The sequence below is a fragment of the Manacus candei genome, unplaced genomic scaffold (assembly GCF_025592945.1).
Source record: "Manacus candei isolate 608988 ecotype Guabito, Panama unplaced genomic scaffold, ASM2559294v1 h1tg000002l, whole genome shotgun sequence".
Taxonomy (NCBI): domain Eukaryota; kingdom Metazoa; phylum Chordata; class Aves; order Passeriformes; family Pipridae; genus Manacus; species Manacus candei.
In genome coordinates this window covers 14,168,380-14,188,167 of record NW_026138050.1, presented here as the reverse complement: position 1 = coordinate 14,188,167, position 19,788 = coordinate 14,168,380, and the positions used below count along the sequence as shown (strand labels likewise).

Here is a 19,788-nt window from a genome sequence, read left to right as displayed (position 1 = left end):
GGGGCAGTGGGTGGGGTGGGGGGGCTGCTACCCCCTGGCACCTCACAGCCCTCCCAGGGATGGGGCTGAGCCGTGGGACCGCCTGGGGAGGCTCTGGGGACAGGCACCATGCCAGGGATGTGGTGCTTTTTGGCAGTTCCAACTTGGCTTCCCACCCAGAGACCAGAGTGGCAGCACCACACTGGGATGCACTGGATGCCCTCAGCCTCTGGCACCGGGTTCCTGTTGGCCCTGGAACACCCACCTTGTTGGAAATGTAGGGGTGGAAATGTGCTGGGTGGGAACAATTCATGTTTGTGAAATAAACATTTTTTAAGAGAAATTGTGTCTGTTGATGAGTGAGAGCTGCCCATGTCCCACATCGGGGAGCTGCCACTCTCCAGGAGTGGTCTCTGGGATCTCTTGGCATTTTAATCCACTCCAGCACGTTCTCAGCCTTACCTATGACAGGAGGTATTGGCAGTGGCTGAAAGGGCTCTTTTTGCACTGAGCAGACCTTTATTTCCGTGAAAAATGCCATATGGAGCCTGCGGCCTCACATGTTCCTTGGCCGGGCAACCACTTGGCAAGGTGAGCATGTCCCTCCCCATAAATGCAGGTGCAGATCCTTCCCCTTCCAGACTCCTTGGATGACACCAAAGGTATGTCCTGCTCCCCTCTCCTCCCACACCACAGGAGCTCCCCAGTGCCACCTTCTCCAGCTTGGCCTAATTTTGCCAAGATGCTCTGCCAGGGCTGAGCCTGGGCACAGCTCAGGGTCCTCGTAGGTGTCTCTGCCTGGGAGGTGCAGAGGCTGCTGTGCCCCCTGGGGAGTGGGGAGGGTTTGTGGGGCTTTGGGCAATTTTTGGCATGACCAAATTGTGGCATTACTGAATCTCTGTGTTACCAGTCAGGGGAACTGTGGTGCTGGAGGGAAGTGTTTGCAGCCACAGCGAGGGTGCAAGTGGGAAAGGTGAGGGTTTAGCCGGAGCAGCTTCCCCAGAAGGAAATCAAGCCCTGAGGCAGCAAAACCTTCCTGGTGCTGGAATTTGTTGTGCCAAAGGCTGGTGTGTTTGCCTGTCCTCTCAGTCCGTCTTATCAGGTTCCTGCTTGGGGCACCTGGGCTTGGGCAGGGCTCAGATCCCACACACTGGTGAAATATTACCCCAGGGAGCGGAGTGCCACGGGAATACTTCCCAAAAGCCTTCCCCCGTGGGTGGGAGCTGCTGTGCTGCCTCGGCGAGGGGTCCTGAGGGACAACAGCGTGGGTGAGGATGGGGCAGGGGCAGTGCTGGGAAATGGGGGTATGGGGGGCAGGATACCCCAGGTGAGGATGTTCCAGGCGGGAAGGGAGATGGGGAGGAGTGCTGGGGGGCATCCATCCCTTCCTCTGTCCTAGCACAGCTGCTGAAGGGTCTCTGGGGTCTCTGGCACAGATGCAAGGAGAGGTGGGAGAGGCACAAGCCAAAGGACTTTAGTGTCCCTGGCCACTGCCACCCACCCCAGGCCAGGAGAGGTGTCCGAGCTGAGCACGGTGAATGAGGAAGGGACCGTTCTGTGTCACCATGAAATGACATTTACTCTTTTGCCAGTGAATTTTCCTCTCTGGCCTCGTGAGTGGTCTGGCCTCCCTCCAGGAGGGACAGGCAGGATGAGGCCCCACGTGATGGATGTACACAATCCTTGGATCCTCGTGGTTCACTGGAAAACAGATGCTTCTCAGTGAAACCAGTATGGCCAGTGGGATTACTCTGGTCACCTCCACCACTTGTGCCAAAAGCCTATCCTATCCAGGAGGGCTGAGCCCCTCCCTGTCCCTCTGCACACAGGATGGCAGCCTCCCAGCTGGTGCTGTCCCTGCTGGCTGCAGCTCTCCTGCTGCACGTGGCCACCGCGCTGAAGGTCGGCGCCTTCAACATCAAGGCCTTTGGGGACACCAAGATGTCCAACCAGACCGTGGCAAACATCATCGTCTCTGTGAGTGCAGGGGAGAGGAGCAGGCCTGGACACTCTCTGCTCTCTGGGATGCAGTGACCCTGGGACAGTGGGACACCAGCTTTCTGTAGGCATCCATCCATCCATCCATCCAAACCTCCCTTCACTCACCCATCTGCTCATCCCTCGTCACCATCTCCCACCTCAGGCCACCTCCACTCTTGCTGATGCCCAATCCAGAGTGGGCAATGCTTGGTGCTGCCCAGGTTCCCCCCTCGGAGCAGCTGCTGGGATGATGGTAGTAGACAGATGGGTCTGTGTGATCCCAGGGTCCTTCCAAGGCAGAGAAGACCAGCAAAGGAGCCCCTTCCCTGGGACAGTGAGGGAGGTGGGGAGGGGTGTCAGGGGGAATCCATCCCTTGCTCTGATCCAGCACAGCTGCTGTAGGGTCTTTGGGGTTTCTGGTGCAGACCCAGGGAGGGGTGGGAAAGGCCCTGCTGCCTCCCACTGCCAGCCTGGGAGCCTCTGCAGCCCAGCTGAGGCACCCATGGGTGTCCCACGAGCAGCTCTCGGCCAGGGAAGAGCAGCTCTGAGCTTGTCCCCCCAGATCCTGTCAGAGTACGACATCATCCTGGTACAGGAGGTCCGGGATGCCGACCTGAGTGCCGTGGACAAGCTCATGGACCAGCTCAACAGGTGACCCTGATGGCACAGTGTGAGGGTGACTGCAAATGGGATGCTGGGCTGGATCCCAGCTGGCATCTCACCATGCCAAGGCACCCTGGCTCAGCTGGAGAGAGCCTGATGGGTGCTGGGGAGCACCAGGAGCCTCCTCTCACCCTCTCCACATCTCCCCCCCAGTGCTTCTGGGCAGCCCTACAGCTTTTTGGTCAGCATCCCCCTGGGTCGGACCAGCTACAAGGAGCAGTACCTCTTTGTCTACAGGTAAGGGATGTCACCAGGGTCCAGTGTCCCCTGTGTCACCTGCTGCCCTCCCCAGCAACCCCCAAAGGGCAATGGGTACCTTTAGAGGTCCTGTCTGTGCCAGGAGCTGTGCTGGGGGCTGCCCTGCTCTCCTCCCTCAGGTCGGACATGGTCTCTGTGCTGGGAAGTTACTACTACGACGATGGCTGCGAGTCCTGTGGGAACGACACCTTCAGCAGGGAGCCCTTCATTGTGAAGTTCTCCTCGCCCACCACACGTGAGCAGAGCTGCTGTTGGGGGATGCCAGACCTGGCACAGGGTCCCCTCCACAGAGTGCTAAGCCCAGAGCTATGCCTGCCAACTGGGCTCCACAAGGGTCCTTTAGTGCAGTGGGACCATCTCCCACCCGTGGGTGCCCAGGGGTCCCACATACCTGCTCAGCATGGCTGGCACTGCCTGCTCTTTCCCACCGTGTGCCATCTCCTGTCAATTCCCATCACATCCCGTTGTCTGTCATTTCCCACCATGTGTTCTGTTCAGTTGTGTGCCATTTCACATCTCCAGCTGCTTCCCATCGTGTCCTGCATCCCATTATTTGCTACCTCCCATCTTGTGCCATATCCCGCCATCTGCTTCCTCCTCTTGGGTTCCATCTCCCTCATGTACCATCTCTGTACCATTGCCTGTCATCCCCCATCTCTGCCATCTCCCATCATGTCCCATTTCCCACCTTGTTCCATCACCTACCCCCTGCCATCACCTCCACCTCCTTAGAACCTCCTCAGGGCGCATACGCTCTCCCATCTCTCCCACCTCCATCTCCTTCCCCAAACCATGGTGGCTTGGAAAAGCTGACAGGAAACAAGCAGCAAACCCTACACAAATGGATGCAGTTCCCCACAGGAAATTCCAGTCTGGAGGACACACACACCACCACAGACACCCTTTCCCTGCAGCAGCTTTTCCCAGCTGGTAGCTGGGGCTTGGCCGGGGGTGGTCCCTGTCGTTCCTGCTCCCTTCTCAGTTGCTGCAGCTGAGGTGAGGGCTGACAACCACCTGTGTGGCAGAGGTTCAGGAGTTCGTGTTGGTGCCCCTGCATTCCGAGCCCAGCCATGCGGCGGAAGAGATCGACGCGCTCTACGACGTCTACACCGACGTCATCAACAAGTGGGGGACTAATGTAAGCAATGGCAGTGAGCTCAGCTCCTCTCTGAGGGCAGCTGAGTGGGCAAGTGGATGGACTTGTCCCATGGGAGGCCTCTTGTACCCATTAGAGCAGGTGCCACCCCAGCAATCTCCAGGCAGGGAGCTGCAGGTTGTCTCCGCTGTCTCCCTGTGCACTGCAGTGCCCCAGGGGGGTTTGTCGCCACCCTTTAAGAAATTAGGGAGCCCCTGCTGACCCGTAAGGTCCATGGGCAGGGACACAACACGCTGCCCTGCAGGACATCATCTTGCTGGGTGACTTCAACGCCGACTGTGCCTACGTGACCAGCTCGCAGTGGCCGTCCATCCGCCTGCGCTCCCTGCGCGCCTGCGAGTGGCTCATCCCCGACAGCGCCGACACCACCGTGGCCGACACCGACTGTGCCTACGACCGGTGGGTGCCCTGGTAGGGGGCAGTGGCTGGCACGGGGGGGCTGGCAGGCACTCACACCCTCGTGCTGCCCCGGCAGCATCGTCGCCTGCGGCACCGCCCTGCGCCAAGACATCGATCCCGGCTCCGCCACCGTCAACAACTTCGAGCAGAAATTCCACCTCCAGAGGAAGGACGTGAGTGAGGGGCCAGGGCACATGGGCCCACCAGCAGTGGGATCCACCCCACCATACCTCCTGGGAGTGTGGGTGGGCTCCTTGTTCCTCAAGGCGCGCCCCAGGGTGGCCCGACCCCAAGTCTTGCACTGAATCAACCCCCCAGACTGAGCAGTTTGGGATATGGTCTAAATTTGGGGGTTGGAGAGGAGTGTTGGGGTCTCAGCCAGCCATCCCAGTGTCTGGATGAGCTCAGGCCCTCTCTGCTCTCTCCCATACCCAGGCTTTGGCCGTCAGTGACCATTTCCCTGTGGAGGTGACCCTGAAAGCCCGCTGAGCCCGTCCCTGTGCCGGTGGCTACCAGGACATCCCGGCGTGCACCTGCAGCCTTCGTGGAAGCCCACATGCCACAAGTGCCAGCCAAGCTGCCCACTATCTCTGCAAGGAGCCACTCTTTTGGATCTTGTGGGAGTGGGATGCTCTCTGCTTCCATTAAAAATCAACCTCTTCCAGCCTTTGCAACTCTGGAGGGAAGGTCCCTTTAGTCTCCCCAGCAGCCCCTGGCATTCAAGTCCCCCATCCCCTGCCAGGGAGATCTCCGAGGCTGGGGGACCCTCCTGCCATGGAGACACCTGGACCCACAGGGTGGCAAGCACTACTTCCCTTTCTGCAGCAAAAGCAGGGACACCAGGAAGAGCCTGGGAGGCTCCAGGCTTTCCAGGGCACAGGATGCTCTTGCCATTTATCCTGACAGAGCCCGCCTGGCTGCGGGACGGCTGACGGGGACACTGATGGTGAGAGTGGGGGGAAGTGGAGGATGTGAGTCAGTTCCCAGGGGGTTTGGTGCTTCCCAGGGGACTTTCGGGGTTTCGGTGCTGACACAGCACTGAGGGACACTGGACTCATCCCGAGACTGGGTGTGAGGATGCAAAACCTGGTGTCACATGTGAGAGCCCGGCAAGTCCCGGCATGGGCTGCTGCTGTCTCTCTGCCTGTCAGAGCCTCCTGATCCTTCATCACCCCGGGGTGATGCTGGGGGCTGGCACGGGAAATGCCACTCCTCCTGAGCTGCTTTGGGTCACCGGTGGGGCTGCTTTGGGTGGCAAGTAGGGCTGCTTTGGGTCACCAGCAGGGCTGTTGTGAGTGACTGCCAGGGCTGCTGCAAGGGGGTGCAGCTGGGGCTGGCGGTGCTCACCTGGTGCTCACCTGCCTGACCCAAACACAGGCCATTTCCTCCTCTTCCCTCTAATTACACTGTCTGAATCACCCAATTAAGGTCAGTGCCCTTCACCTCCTGCCTGGCCACTGTGCCCACTCTGTGATCTGGGAGGCCACCCCAGTTGGCTGCAGGCCCCCGTGTCCCACGTGCCCACCCATTCCCACTGGGATGCTCCAGCCCTGTCAAGCCTCCAGGGCTGCCCTTTGCTGTGTCAGCACAGAGGAGGCTGTGCTGGCCCCACCCTGTCATCCTGTGGGATTTCTGGTTTCCCAATGCGGGAAGGAGCCCACAGTCATGCCAAAACCCCCACGGGGGTGTCCGACTCATCCTGCTTTGCCGGCAACTCCACTGGCAATAAAGCCGCCCATCCTGCTGCTGGGAGGGCAGAGGTGCTGCACACTTGGCAAGGTAAGGACAGATCCAGGCTCAGCACCTCCAGCTGTGAACTGGGAGGGACTGGGATGAGCTGCGACGAGCTGGGATGAGGAGCTGCTCCTTACCCTAACAGTGGAGGACATGGAACAGCCTGGGGTGCCGGCAGTGGTGGCTGGGGCTGGTGGGTGATGGAGAAATTCTGTCAGGGACTGGAGCTGGGTGATCCTGGGAGCTGGAGGAGGTGGATTCACTGTGGTGGGATGGGATTTATCTTCTCTGGGACCAGCGAGCTGTCAGACTGCCTGTGCCAGCTCCACAGGCTGCTCGAGGCAGTGCCCATCATGATATGCTCTTGTACAGCATGTCCTTTTATTTTTCTACCCCAAATCCAAAGGAGTTTTCCAAGTTCAGCTCCCATCTCTGTGACTCAGCATCCCTCCCTGCGGGATGGGGACTGTGACTCTGGCATTGTCCCTGCTGGCTGTGGCTCTCCTGTGCCCGGCCACTGCCACCCTGCGCGTCGGTGCCTTCAACATCCAGGCCTTCGGTGACACCAAGATGTCCAACAAGGAGGTGGCAGAGATCATCATCAACGTGAGTGCAGCCAGCACAACGTGGGGACAGGCTGGGCACTGGGACAGCCGCAAACGTGGCTCCTGTGCCAAGGACATGTGGCTGAGGATGGGATGGCATCCCAGTGCTGGGGATGCCCTGAGTGGATGAAGGCTTGGGGGAGACCATGGTAGGGCATCAGACACAGCCACAAGTCCCTCTGAGCCCCCCATGGGGACATCTGCCCTGGGACCGAGGGACATGTGGGTCCCCACGGTGTATCCAGCACCATGCCAGGGTGCCTGGCTGGGAGGTGGGTGGGAGACTGGCTCTGAGCTGGCAGCAGGTTCCCTCCCACCATCGCTGTCCCCCTTGGCCTCGCAGATCCTGCTCCGCTACGACGTGGTGCTGGTGCAGGAGGTGCGCGACTCCGACCTCAGCGCCGTCACCGAGCTCATGGAGCAGCTCAACAGGTACGAGCGGGGCTGGGGCTGGGACGGCAGCATAAGCAGGGAAAGCCAAGCTGTCTGAGCAATAAAAGGCAAAAAAAAAAAGGTCAGCCAACGGCAGAGAGGTTGTTTTTGGGAAGGGGAATAGGAGAAAAGTGCTGGGGCGCTGAGCAAAAAAAGCCGCTCTAAGTAATCTGGTGAGGGGAATGGGGATACAGGTGGTAAAAATCCCTTCTGAAAGCTGTAACCCCACCTGAGCATGCAGGATGGAAAGGAACTACAGCTCTGGCAAGCTCCATCTCCAAAATCCAACAGAACAGGGCAGAGGCATGGGGGGGGATGAAGAGGGTGGGGATAGGCAGACCCTGCACCCCAAGACTCTGTAAGTGGCAGAAGGACCCTGGGACGGACCCAGTGGTGGATGATACTCTGAGGTGAGTGGCTCTGGCACCCCAGGAGGAAGAGAGGCTGCTGGGGTGGGCTAAAACTGGTCACAGCAGGGCAGCAGCCCCTCCACCGGCTGAGTGCTGACCCCATTTTGGGAAAAGGCACAGCTGAGCACCAGGAGGAAGCTGCTGCCACTGTGTTGAAAGCTGGGAGTGCTCCCGAGCAGGTCCGCCCAGCCCGTGTCCTCGCCCCTTCGGTGTCCCCTCCAGCAGGGCCACAAAGCAGCCGGGGCAGGGAGGGTGACGCTGGCGCTGCAGGGCCCCAGGCTGCTCATTGACCTAATTCAGCCCTGCTGCAAAGGGAGGTGAGGAGCGTCCCTGCAGAGAAAGGGGTGGCAGGAGCCACCCTGCGTCCTGCTGTGCTCAAGGAGCCACCCTGGGGTGGGACACGGGGGGGTTCAGAGCCACCACACCCCGTGTCACCTCACGGCCAGAGCGCAGTGACCCACAGGGACAGCAGAGCAGGACTGGTGGTGCCAACCCCACGGCTGCCCAGCTCCTGGACGTGCCAAGGCTAACCCAGGATGGTACCAGCCATGTCACTGGTGGCAGCCACGTCACCATCCTGCCTCTGCATCTCCACAGTGCGTCCAAGTCCCCATATGACTACGAGATCAGTGGCCCCCTGGGACGGGAGAACTACAAGGAGATGTACCTCTTCATCTACAGGTAACAGGGCTGGGGGTGCTGCCACCTGTGCCACAGCACCACAGGGACACCAGCACCATGGAGGGGACACAGAGGCCGTGCTGAGCCCCAGGGTAACCATCCCTTTGCTCCCACAGGACAGATGTCGTGTCTGTGGTGGACACCTACCAGTACAAGGACCGCCAGGATGTTTTCAGCCGGGAGCCGTTCATCCTGAGGGTCTCAGCACCCCGCACCAGTAAGCAGGGGACAAGTGGCCCTGGGTGGTGGCATTAGGTGGCTGTGGGGCTGATGTTCCTCTCCCCTGGCAGAGGTGGAGGAGTTTGTGCTCGTGCCCCTGCACTCAGCCCCACACGATGCCGTCGCCGAGATCGACGCGCTCTACGACGTCTACCTGGACATTGTCAACAAGTGGGGGACTGATGTGAGTGTCACAGCACTGGGGGTGGCACCAGGGGTGGGCACTGAGACTGTTGGACCCCCATTGGGTTCCTGCTCCAAGGCAAGTGCAGCTGGTGCAGGGCTGGTGGGATGGAGACCTTGTTCCTGCCCTGTCATGAGGGATTCCCAGGCACCCAGGACTGACTCCCACGGGAGGGCTGGTGTCAGAGACAGCCCCATTCCCAGACCATGAGCCTCTCCCTCTACCCCACTGCAGAACATCATGTTCCTGGGTGACTTCAACGCCGACTGTGCCTACGTCCAGCCCAGGGACTGGTCGTCCATCCGCCTGCGCACCAGCGACGTCTTCAAGTGGCTGATCCCCGACAGCACCGACACCACCGTGGGCAAGTCAGACTGTGCCTATGACAGGTGAGCACCACCCCATGGCACTGCCACCCCCCTCCCCAGCACCCCAGGGACCCCCTGCCCGCCCTGCCCTACCAGTGGCTGAGTGCAGGGGCAGGAGTGGGACCCACCATCCACATCTCCCTGGCAGGATCGTGGTGTGTGGGGCCAAGCTGAAGAGAAGCATCGTGTCCAATTCGGCTGCTATCTACGATTTCCAGCGTGCTTTCCGGCTGGACCAGGAGGAGGTGAGCCAGGACCATAAACCTGGGGATCTAACAGGCACCAAAGCCGAGCTGGCCCAGGCTGCAGGGCTGCCATCATCTGTTCAGGGGGCTCAGGGTGACAAGGAACCCAAGGGGGGAAACAGGAGGGGGGATTTGGGGTCACTGTCTCAAATTTGGGATTTGTCCCCAAGGGGATGAGAAGAGATGCATGGGGTTTTTCACGGTCTTCCATGGGTAGGTGCAGGCAAGACTCCAGAGTTAGAGGCAATGCTGGCACAGAGCCCTCAAGTGAGATATGAGGGTCTCGGAGGGCAAGTGCTCTCCTGCCATTGCCCACCACAGGCCACGCCTGGGCCTCTCCATGAGAGGTGCCAAAACTGGAGCCCTGTGTGTCAAGTATCTCAGGGTTCAGAACATTGTGATCCCCTCCAGGAGGCAGAAGGTTCCGGCAGAGCCATGGACTGCCCTGCAGCCCCACTGGCACGGTGAGGGGTGAAGGACTCACATCTCCCCTCCTCTCGCCCTCCTCCAGGCCCTGGCAGTCAGCGACCACTACCCGGTCGAGGTGAAGCTCACGGCCTGAGCTCCTCCTGCAGCTGCAGACCACGATTCCAGCTCCAGCTCCCACCACCACCAACCCCTGTGGAGGCACCCCTTGCAGCCCCATCCACGAGCCCTGTGCGTGGGCTGTTCCGGATCCTGGTCTGGAGAAGGGTGACAGCCGGCCGTGCCCAGACCCCCCCGGACACACAGCTCAGGGCAGAGCTCCCCCAGCCCACCATGAACCAGAGCCTGGGGACAGGCCACCAGCCAGGACACTGACCACGGGGAACGAAGCATCCATCTCCTACCTCACTGAAGATTTATTGACACATCTCATTTCATGATTAACTGTTGGAGAGGAGGGAGGACATCCAAGGACCGGTGGGCTCAGGCCACAGTGTGTGGAGACCCTCTCCCTGTCCATCCCTCAGGGGGGCTGAGCAGGCTTCCCCTGCTCTCAGGGAAGGCAGCAGTGGTGTCAGGCACTCTACAGGACAAAGGGAAGTGCTGGGGCAGCCATGGGAGCAGTGGCACGCCACCAATTGCTGGCACTGCAGACGGCTTTGCTGTGAAATCCTACAGCCACTGCAGCGTTTCGGAGGGTGACTCGACCTCCCAGGACCTGCCCCAGGGCGCTTGGATTCTCAGCTCTTCTTCTTCTTCAGCATCTCCATGTACATGCGAAGTGACTTCTGGATGGACTCTTTTGAGATGAAGTTGATGAAGTTCTTGATGTCTTCCTCCCGGTGAGCGACCAGGTGGTCCAGCACTGCCTTCCTCATCATGGACTTGGTGAGCTGGCGGGCATGGTCTGTGGAGAGGACAGTGAGGATGAGGAGCACGCCCTGTCCTCAGCCCTGACCAGCTCCCAGCCACTGCCACCACCACGTGCAGGTGCAAAGGGAAGGGATCCCACAGCAAAGGGTTCCTTGAACCAGCAGGGAAAGGTGAAGGAAAATCTCACTGTCTGGAAGCTGAACTGGATAAATTCTCATACAATAAATTATGACTGTACTGCTCAGTGAGGAAATGACTTATTTACTGGCACAGATGAAGTGCATTTCCTCCTCTTTGTGCCCTCCAGAGCCCAGCCTCTTCCCAACACCCCCTCCCAATACACACCCCCAGGCTCAGGACAGCAGTAACCAAACAAAATTCCTTGTTATTTGAAACTGCTCTGGCTCTAAGCTCCCCCGAACCAACCTCTTCAACCTGTGGCAAGACAGTCTGTTCCTCCCAAACACATTGTAAAAGAAGCCAGCAGCACTATCCCCTTGAGCTCATCCCTGGGCCTGTGCCATTCCACATGGATACCTGGATGCTGCTGGAGCTGACTGAGGCCTCAGGCACCTCACACACACAGCCAGATGCAGTGATGTGGCAACACATCTGTGCAACAAATGTTTTATGCACGCCCTCAGTTTAGTTCAGTTGTGATGGTGAAATGAGGACTGACCCCCCCAGCACACTGGGAACCCCAAATTGCTCCAGTGCCTGTGTGCTACAGACACCTCCTCCTGCACAGACTCCTGGCTCTGATTCAGGGGGCGGGTCTGCACAGTGCCTCCTACAAGTCAGGGGAGGGCACAGCTGAGACATGCTGAGGGGTGAGGTGTCACTCTGCCACCAGGACAGCAGGGGACAGAGGTGGTCTGGGATGGGACAGCTCAGATCTGGCAGAGAGCCCTCTCCCAGCCCAGGAACCATGTGCTGCAGTCATGGAGCAGCCCAAACACACAGGATGTCTGTGCTGTGTGTCTGTCCTCACACCCCCATCACTGCCATCCCCAGCTCAGCAGAGTGCCAAGAGTTGATCCAGACAATGAAAGCAGACTGGCAGCCATCCAGTTGCTCTCACCCAGCCTGTTCCCTCAACTCCATGGCAGCTTTTCTGGGCTAACACCTCCACTGACAGACACATTCAGTTTGTATCTGGAGCTCAGGCACCTCCAGATTGACTCAGCAGGGCTGGCAGGGCGAGCTGAGCTGGAGCCACGTGCCCTGCACACCCAGCTTCCAGGCTGTCCAAGGCTTCCAGGACTGCTGTGCTCAGCTCTCCCACTTCCCAGCCATCCACACCTTCCCTTTCAGTGGAAACTGTTACATAGCTCCCAGGTACCAGCCCTGGCATCTGTCCTTCCCACTCGGATCAGATCCCTTCCTCCCCTGCCAGAGGTTTACCAGGAAGGGCCAGCCACCGTGCCATGATGGCTGAAGCCTTTTCCAGGAGCTTCTCCTCTGGCACCAGTTCATCCACGAGGCCAAGCTTGAGTGCCTCGGGTGCAGGGTGGAGGGAGCCCAGCTGGAGGGAGCGCTCAGCGATCCGGTGTCCCACAACATTCACAAACGTGTCCTTAAACCTGGAGAAGATGAGAGGGAAAGCCACAGTGAGGGAAAGGAACACCCAGGGGCAGCTCACCCAGCCACTGGAGCTGAGAGCACCCTGGTCCCACTCCCCAGGCTCGGGGCTCTGAACAGCAGCTGCAGGCTCAGCCACACCAAGAAAATCATGTGAGAAGAGCCATTTTTGGCAGTACCCCAACAGAGTTCACTCTCCCCTCCATGAGAGCTCCTCACTGGCCCCTCAATGCACAGGTCCCAGCTGTACCCATTTGCTGTGACATGGGCAAACTTGGTGTGAAAGCTCCTTTCCAACAGTGCATTTACATGCTCTGAGGGCAACCAAGGGCCTCAGTATGTTACTGTCCCTACGCTTTCAGAGATCTCCACACCAAAGGATTTTGCAGGTACACACCATGTACCCTGAGAAAAGCATATTCCCAGACTGAGCCTGACCAGTGAGAACCCCCAGCACCAGTTTCAGAGTTGACAGCAGGGTCAGAACTGAGGTCCTTGCTGGTTAAGGACATTAGGACTTTCTGCAACCTGAAAGCTTTTCAGATACCTTTTCAGGATAGGACAGAAATGAGGTACCATCTCCTGCAGCTGCATCTACCTGATCACTGACACACAACCTACACCTCCATGACCTGTTAAACTGCCTAATTAACTCCTTGAAGATGAATTCTTTTTAGAGACCTACACATGGCCCTAGAAGCAGGAGGCACTGGCCTACCAGAAGGGAGCCACAATGCCCAGCTGGGCTTCGTTCAGGCCGATGCTGAATTTGGGGTTCTCTGCCATGATCCTGTAGTCACACGACAGGGCGATGAGGCAGCCTCCTGCTGGGCTGGACCCCTGGCAGACAGAAGGATGGAGTGAGTCTAGGACATGGTTACAAATATCCCCCAGCTTCACTGATCCCTCCAGAGTAGGGAAGACACGGGGTGACAGAGCAGATGTCGCCCAAATTTCTGATCACCTGATCCGAAACAGCCCTAAGGAAGATCTCTGAGAGGTTATCAGGGTTTCACTGAATCACAGAATGGTTTGAGTTGGAAGGGACCTTAAAGCCAATCTCGTTCCAACCCCCCTGCCATGGGCAGGGACACAACCACTAGACCAGGGTGCTCAGAGCTCCATCCAACCTGGCCTTGGACACTTCCAGGGATGGGGCAGCCCAAACTTCTCTGAGCAACCTGTGCCAGGGCCTCACCACCCTCCCAGGGGAGGATTCCCTTCCATTTGTGACCATCTTTGCCATGGCTTGGTGCTGCTCAGCCCTGCTCAGGATGCCCGTGGGAAGACCCAGCTGCCTTCAAAGACGGGCTGTGGACAGACACCACCGGGAGCTGCCAGGGCAGCACCGCACTGGAAAATGAAAAGAAGACACCAAACATGTAACGACCCATCCACGGACATCGAGATTCCAACAGCACTTCCCAGTTGGCCAAGAACCACAGCTGGAGGAGCAAAACCTGGTGGAAGTGCTGAAATGCTGCTACACCCCAGCAGTGTCTGCAGCTCACACGGTGCCTGCAGCATCCCACGTTTCCGTACCTTCCCACAACCCCACATGCTGACAGACACGAATTTCGCCCAAACACCCCAACAAACACATTATTTGGATTTGTTTCAGCCTGATTTTTCGGCTGTCCCTGCCCACACGGTGCAAACAAGCCACAGCAGGTGAGAGGTGACAAGGGAGGTGGGTCCAAAGGACATACATTGATCGCAGCGACCGTGACCATGTTGGAGCCGTAGAGCCGCAGCCACAGCTCCTGCACAGCTCTCCAGAACTCTCCATAGTGCTCCATGTTCTTCCCACACATTTCCATGATGTCCAGGCCAGAGGAGAATATTTTGGGGATAGTCTGGAGTCAGGAAAATACAGATATCACTTAGAGTCACTGTCATCCTTTAGCCCTCAGCGTGGCAGCCTCAGGAAAGTGATAATTAGATGCGATATGAGGGTCTTTTGGGGTTCTGAAAATATCTCCCCAGTGCTCCCACAGCCTGGATCATCCCACCACCATGGCCTGCAGTGCTGGGACTCTGCCTGTAGCATGATTTCTCATTGTCAGGGTCCCTGTGTGGGTACAATCAGCCACAAAGCACAAAACCTGCCCTGTACCATTCCCAGGCACCACCTTATCCCCGCACCATGCCTGAAAATAAACACTGGCATCTCCTCCAGGAGATCTCACGGGACATATCAGGTTGGCAGACAAGCAGATTTGATTTGCATGACAAATGACAACACTTGGCTGTTGTTGTTCTGCCAGAAAAGGGCACAGAAGGAAGATCACAGCCCTTACAAAAACCAATCAAAGCCGCCTCCAGGCCCTCCCATCCCAGTGACCAGTGACCCAAGAGACCAAACATGAGCAAGGGACAACACCTACAGATGTAATGATCACACCCCGGCAGGCACGGTCATTCTCCAGTTTCTCCAGGCTTATGGAAAACTCAGTGAGGAAGTCCAGGCTCAGGCTGTTCACTGGGGGGCTCTTGAACTTCATCATGGCAACACCTGTGCCAGGGCAAACACAGAGATATCAGACTCCCCACCACAGCAGCACACACTGCCCTGCCCAGGGCAGCTTCACCTGCCTCCCTGTTTCCCACTCCTGGCTCTTTAAAAAGCTCCCAGAGCTGCAGGGCCAAGGGCAAGGTCCTGCTTTTGCCCAGTGAGCCAGGCTCACTCAGCCAGTGATGGACCTGGAGCACGGACCAGGACATGTGTAGTGACAATTCCCGTGTCCCAAAGACCAGCCACCTTTGGGGTCATGCTGCTCAACACTTCCCTTCTCTCTGGGCTCAACAGATAAAGTTGAACCTGCATGTTTGCCCAGTCTTGCCCAGGGGATCACACCCCTGACTGAGCCTGCCAGCACCACCACGGGAAGGGGTCTGAGCCCTTGTCCCCTCCCAAAGAGCCCTACCCTGCCCCAAAAGGTCCTCCCCAAATGCTTAGTTTGGGTGTTGTAGCCATTCCCAGGATGGGGACAGCGTGAGGACACACCCAGGGGCCTGAAGGCAGGAACTGTGAAGCCACAAGAGGCACCTTTGTTCAGAGCAGGGACTGTGGTCTCGTGACAGCTATTCCTGGTAGCAGAAGTTCCCAACAGCTGTTCCCTGAAGAAGCACTGCCACTCTACCAGGTGCCCAAAGCAGGAACCCCACGGAGGGGACAGTGACAGCCAGGGCTGGCCTGTGGCACCCCAGCAGCACCAGCCACCTGAAGTGCCCATGACCAGCAAGGCTCCTGACCCCAAACACTTGACTCCAAGGGTCCCAAGCAGCTGCAGCTGGAACACCTGGGGCTTTGGTGGCCTTCCATGCCCAGGGCCACACGGGACAGGGATGGAAGTGCCCCTGCCTGTGCCCCACAATGCCCACGGGTCAAGGGTGACACACCACCATACCTGAGCTCTCGTCCAGTTCCACCTGGATCTTGTTGTTGCTGAAGGCACGACACGGGGCGAGTGGGAGCCCGAGGGGCTGCCGGGGGGCCCTGTCCCATGATGGGGGCCGGCAACACAGGGGTAGCACGCCTGGGGGACAGAGACAGGTAGGGACAGGCAGGGCACAGCCCTCACGGGTGTGGGGCGTGCTCCCCAAAACCGCCCTGCATGGACAAGGTGGGACACGGGGACACCCTGACACGCTGAGGGAGGATACAGGGACACTGCATCCCATGATGGGGGATACGGGGAACACCGTGACCCACTGAAGGAGGATGTAGGAGCACCCCAACCCCGAGCAGGGGACACGTGGGACACCCTGGCCCATTGAAGGAGGGTGTGGGAACACCCCAAACCCGCGGCAGGGGGACACGTGGGGCACCCACGGAGTGACAGTAGGGGGTACCCTGGCGGCGCGGGGGCGCACAGGGGGGTGTCGGGGCCAGGTCGAGCCCGAGGCAGGGCCCGGGCGGGGCGCGGTCCGGGCGCACCTGAGCGGGCGATCCGTCGGGCCAGGATCGGCGCCGCCGCCATCTTCTGCCGCGGCTCAAGGGTACGGGGCGGGGCGGCCCCGCCCCTTGCCCCGCCCCTCCAGCGGCACACGGCCCGGCGGTGCCGCGCTCGAGGGGACCCGCCCATTGGCGGAAGGCCCCGCCCTTGGCGGAAAGCTCCGCCCACGGTCGGTGCTGCTGCGCGCACGTGCTGCCGCCCCGTGGTGGCCCTGCCTCCACTGCCTGTACTGCCTGCACCGCCTGCACTGCCCATACAGACAGGACAGATACCAGTACCCTGCCTGCACTGCCTGTACTGCCTGCACCGCCTGCACTTCTTGTACTAACTGCACTGCCCGTACTGCCTGCACTGCCCATACAGACAGTACAGATACCAGTACCCTGCCTGCACTGCCTGTACTGCCTGCACTGCCTGTACTGCCTGCACTGCCCATACAGACAGTACAGATACCAGTACCCTGCCTGCACTGCCTGTACTGCCTGCACTGCCTGTACTGCCTGCACCGCCTGCACTGCCCATACAGACAGTACAGATACCAGTACCCTGCCTGCACTGCCTGTACTGCCTGCACCGCCTGCACTTCTTGTACTAACTGCACTGCCCGTACTGCCTGCACTGCCCATACAGACAGTACAGATACCAGTACCCTGCCTGCCCTGCCTGTACTGCCTGCACTGCCCACCCTGCCTGTACTGACTGACTGTGCTGCTCGCCCTGCCTGTACTGCCCATACAGACTGCACAGACACCACTGCCCTGCCTGCACTGCCTGTACTGGCTGCACTGATTGACTGCATTGCCTGCATTGCCCTGTCTGCGCTGACTACAGACTGCACTGCCTGCCCAGATTGCACTGCGTGCATTGCTCTGCCTACACTGTTCTGTCCTACCCTGCCTGCCCGCACTGTCCTGCCTGCCTGCCTTGTCTTGCCTGCCCTGCTCACACTGTCTGCACTGCTCTACCTGCACTGCCCTACCGTGCCAGCACTACCTGCACCATTCTACCTCTGTCCTGCCTGCACTGCCGTTCCTGCCTGCCCATCCCCCCTGCCCTGCATCCAGCCATGTGCTCAAGGTCCCTACACACCTTCCCTCACCCCACAGCCGAGCAGCCCCTGCCTGTCCTCTGCCCGGGACGCCGGAGCCCTGGGAGCTCTGGGCCGGGGCCAACCGCCCCCGCAGAGCGCTGGCCCGGGGCCTGGGGCTGGGAGCCCCGGTGCTGGGCCGTGCCAGCGGTGGCTGCAGATCTCATCATGGTGGGGGCTGCCCCGGGGGGGCACCACGGGGGCCAGGGCTGGCCGTGCCGGGCAGGCAGAAAGCGTCCGGCAGCGGGATGGCGGGGATGGCACTGCCCCTCTGCCTGATCCTCGCTGTCACCCTGCAGGGTGGCCTGACCCAGGTGCCAGGACCCCTGGCCCGCCCCGGCCCCCTGATCCTGCGGCTGCGGCGCCTGGAGGAGCAGGTGGGTGCAGGGGAGGGGAAGTGGTGCTGCCCAGCCTGTGCCAGGTGGGCACTCAGCATTTTAGGTTGGGCAGGGACCCGGCACGGGGATGTGGGCTCACCCCACCTCATCCCACTCCCTTGCAGTTTCTCCGGCTCCAGGAGGTGACGCTGAGCCATCTCCAGAGCATCGCCAGCAACTACAACATCTCCTATAACATCGACGGGCGCTTCCAGGCGCTGGCAGAGCAGGCGGAGGCGGCTGTCGCTGCCCGGGCCGCCCTGGGTGCTGAGCTGTCCCGGCTGGCCACCACCGGCCGGCGGCTGCACCGCCGGCTGAAGCGGCTGGAGGGGACAGTGGGTGCCCTGAGCCCCCTGCACCGCCCGGCCACCCACCCACCGGGTGCACCGGTGGAGGCTGGCACTAAGACACACGGCCTTCTGGACGCTGCCCGGAGCCGGGACAGCCACCTGGAGCAGGAGCCGTGGCGCCAGGCTGTCCCCAGCACCCCCAGCCCTCGGCGCCCAAAGACGAGGCGGTGGCAGCAGCGCCGGCAGGAGGAAGGGCACTGGCTGCCGGCTGATGCCAGGCCTGGTGGAGCACCCGCGGAACATGCAGAGACTCCTCGTGATGCAGCACTAGCACCCCAGCCCACGGCACCGGTGCTTCCCACCGTGACCATGGTCCCCCGAGAGCAGCTCCCAGCCCTCCAGCAGCCAGGGGAGGGCAGGTACGACCCCCTTTCCCCGGTGCCCACCTCCCCCGCCTGCCGCACCGGTGCCGTGCTGCTCTTCCCCAACACCTCCGCCGGGCACGGGGCTGTCCTGGTGCTGGGGCCACACCAGGGGCTGCGGGCACTGTCACTCTGCTCCTGGCTGGCCACTCCAGCCCCCCGCCTCGGTGCCCTCCTCTCCTACTCCACCCAGTTCGGGCGCAGCGAGCTGGCCGTGCGTGGCCATGGTGGGGATCTCCCCGGCTCCGCACGCTTCATCCTGGGGGACGGGCAGTTCCGGGAGCTCCCGGTGCAGCCGCTCCTGGACGGCGAGTGGCACCACCTGTGCCTCACCTGGTCCTCCGGCCAGGGCCGGTACCGCTTCTATGTGGACAGGCGGCTGCTGGCCGCCGGCTCCGGCTTCCAGCAGGGCTACGAAATTCCCGCTGGGGGCTCGCTGGTGCTGGGCTGGGAGCAAGAGGGCCCCAGCAGGGACTTGGGCACTGCAGGAGCTTTTATGGGTCGCCTGGCTGGTTTCGCTCTCTGGAGACGGGCTCTCCTGCCCGGGGAGGTGGCCAGGATGGCGACCGGGCAGGGGCTGCCCCGCGGCCCCCTCCTCACTCTGGGCGATGCCTCACTGCAGGGCGGGGTGCGGAGGGTGGCGTGTCCCTGCCTCCAGCACTGCCTGTGACGAGCCTGGCAGCAGGAATGCTGCCGGCTCCCAGCGGTCACGGCTGGCTCACGGTGCTGATGCCGAGCTGGATCCTTCTGGGGTGATGGGACGCCCGGCAGAGAGGACATCCCAGGACCGGGACCACCGGAGGTGGGGCAAAGGGAAAGGGGCCTTGGCAGCCCGTATGGCACAGGTGGGACCAAAGCCGGAGGTCGCCTGCTCCCAGAGGATGTACAGCCCATCCTTCCTATTAAAATGCTCCCGACAGTGGAGAAACCTCACTTATTTCTGTCCTGGTCTTCATTGTAGCGCTCGGTGCCACTCAGAGCCCGGCAGGAGCCGGAGCCCAGGCTGGGTCACGCGCGGGTGACCCCGCTCGTCCCCTGCCCCTGAGTCAGAGCAGGGGAAGCGGAACACGGGACAGCCCGTGACCGGGGTGAGCCGGCCGAGCCGCTGCCGCCGGTCCCGAGCGCTGCCCTCGCCCGCGGGGCTCCTTGGCCGGGCAGGGCTTTGGGCCGGGCTGTGCTGCTCCAGGGGGGGCTCGGGCGAAGCACACACGCTCCCAAAGAGCCGCGCCGCGGAATTCTGCGTCCAGAGAGCTGGGGCAGCGCCGGCTCCGGGCGCTCCCGGAGCCCCGTGTTCCCGCAGCCTCGTGTTCCCGGGGGCGGCGGGGCGGCTGTGTTCGCTGGGGCAAAGCTTCGCGGCGACTCGCGGCTTCCCGGGCGCCGTCACCCGGCCCCTGGGCGGCCCAGCCTGGCCCGTCTTGTCTCGTCTCATCCTGTCCCGATCCGTACCGCCAGCCCCCAGG

At 60.7% G+C, this 19,788-nt stretch overlaps 4 protein-coding genes across 6 annotated transcripts; 3 read left to right on the top strand and 1 right to left on the bottom strand.

Moving 5' to 3' along the window:
• The first annotated feature begins 1,209 nt into the window (after window positions 1-1,209).
• On the top strand, window positions 1,210-5,090 carry LOC127468365 (deoxyribonuclease-1-like). Of its 3 annotated transcripts, none has more exons than XM_051781453.1 (9): window positions 1,210-1,247; window positions 1,809-1,956; window positions 2,522-2,610; window positions 2,776-2,859; window positions 3,000-3,115; window positions 3,906-4,018; window positions 4,331-4,435; window positions 4,512-4,608; window positions 4,871-5,090. In XM_051781453.1, the coding sequence occupies exons 2-9, from the start codon at window positions 1,810-1,812 to the stop codon at window positions 4,885-4,887; spliced, it is 768 nt and encodes a 255-aa protein (XP_051637413.1). In that variant the 5' UTR covers window positions 1,210-1,247; window position 1,809; the 3' UTR covers window positions 4,888-5,090. The 3 variants fall into 3 exon arrangements, with proteins under 3 accessions (XP_051637413.1, XP_051637404.1, XP_051637395.1); XM_051781444.1 differs by having other exon boundaries at window positions 4,281-4,435; XM_051781435.1 differs by lacking the exons at window positions 3,906-4,018; window positions 4,331-4,435; window positions 4,512-4,608; window positions 4,871-5,090 and having other exon boundaries at window positions 3,000-3,772.
• A 1,478-nt stretch (window positions 5,091-6,568) lies between these two features.
• Window positions 6,569-10,013, top strand: LOC127468613 (deoxyribonuclease-1-like 2). The gene is made up of 7 exons (XM_051781932.1): window positions 6,569-6,775; window positions 7,118-7,206; window positions 8,214-8,297; window positions 8,414-8,514; window positions 8,588-8,700; window positions 8,935-9,089; window positions 9,217-10,013. The coding sequence occupies exons 1-7, from the start codon at window positions 6,629-6,631 to the stop codon at window positions 9,488-9,490; spliced, it is 963 nt and encodes a 320-aa protein (XP_051637892.1). The 5' UTR covers window positions 6,569-6,628; the 3' UTR covers window positions 9,491-10,013.
• A 118-nt stretch (window positions 10,014-10,131) lies between these two features.
• On the bottom strand, window positions 10,132-16,292 carry ECI1 (enoyl-CoA delta isomerase 1). The gene is made up of 7 exons (XM_051781367.1): window positions 16,134-16,292; window positions 15,604-15,732; window positions 14,581-14,708; window positions 13,903-14,049; window positions 12,912-13,033; window positions 12,017-12,195; window positions 10,132-10,646 (listed from the first exon to the last, which is right to left on the bottom strand). Exons 1-7 carry the CDS (start codon window positions 16,279-16,281, stop codon window positions 10,480-10,482), a joined length of 1,020 nt encoding a protein of 339 aa, XP_051637327.1. The 5' UTR covers window positions 16,282-16,292; the 3' UTR covers window positions 10,132-10,479.
• A 1,082-nt stretch (window positions 16,293-17,374) lies between these two features.
• Window positions 17,375-18,998, top strand: PTX4 (pentraxin 4). Its single transcript, XM_051777008.1, has 2 exons — window positions 17,375-17,616; window positions 17,742-18,998. Exons 1-2 carry the CDS (start codon window positions 17,488-17,490, stop codon window positions 18,996-18,998), a joined length of 1,386 nt encoding a protein of 461 aa, XP_051632968.1. The 5' UTR covers window positions 17,375-17,487.
• Window positions 18,999-19,788: the final 790 nt, after the last annotated feature.

What these genes read in the sequence shown, in the direction of transcription:
- ECI1 (XM_051781367.1), bottom strand. Translation starts at nt 16,281, where the DNA reads ATGGGCGGGTCCCCTCGAGCGCGGCACCGCCGGGCCGTGTGCCGCTGG. An exon ending in CCGACGGATCGCCCGCTCAG is followed by an intron (nt 15,733 to 16,133) that starts GTGCGCCCGGAC and finishes TCTGTCCCCCAG; the next exon opens with GCGTGCTACCCCTGTGTTGC. An exon ending in GGGGTGTGATCATTACATCT is followed by an intron (nt 14,050 to 14,580) that starts GTAGGTGTTGTC and finishes TCCTGACTCCAG; the next exon opens with ACTATCCCCAAAATATTCTC.
- LOC127468613 (XM_051781932.1), top strand. Translation starts at nt 6,629, where the DNA reads ATGGGGACTGTGACTCTGGCATTGTCCCTGCTGGCTGTGGCTCTCCTG. An exon ending in CTCATGGAGCAGCTCAACAG is followed by an intron (nt 7,207 to 8,213) that starts GTACGAGCGGGG and finishes GCATCTCCACAG; the next exon opens with TGCGTCCAAGTCCCCATATG. An exon ending in ATGTACCTCTTCATCTACAG is followed by an intron (nt 8,298 to 8,413) that starts GTAACAGGGCTG and finishes TTGCTCCCACAG; the next exon opens with GACAGATGTCGTGTCTGTGG.
- LOC127468365 (XM_051781435.1), top strand. Translation starts at nt 1,810, where the DNA reads ATGGCAGCCTCCCAGCTGGTGCTGTCCCTGCTGGCTGCAGCTCTCCTG. An exon ending in TGGCAAACATCATCGTCTCT is followed by an intron (nt 1,957 to 2,521) that starts GTGAGTGCAGGG and finishes TTGTCCCCCCAG; the next exon opens with ATCCTGTCAGAGTACGACAT. An exon ending in CTCATGGACCAGCTCAACAG is followed by an intron (nt 2,611 to 2,775) that starts GTGACCCTGATG and finishes TCTCCCCCCCAG; the next exon opens with TGCTTCTGGGCAGCCCTACA.
- PTX4 (XM_051777008.1), top strand. Translation starts at nt 17,488, where the DNA reads ATGGCGGGGATGGCACTGCCCCTCTGCCTGATCCTCGCTGTCACCCTG. An exon ending in TGCGGCGCCTGGAGGAGCAG is followed by an intron (nt 17,617 to 17,741) that starts GTGGGTGCAGGG and finishes ACTCCCTTGCAG; the next exon opens with TTTCTCCGGCTCCAGGAGGT.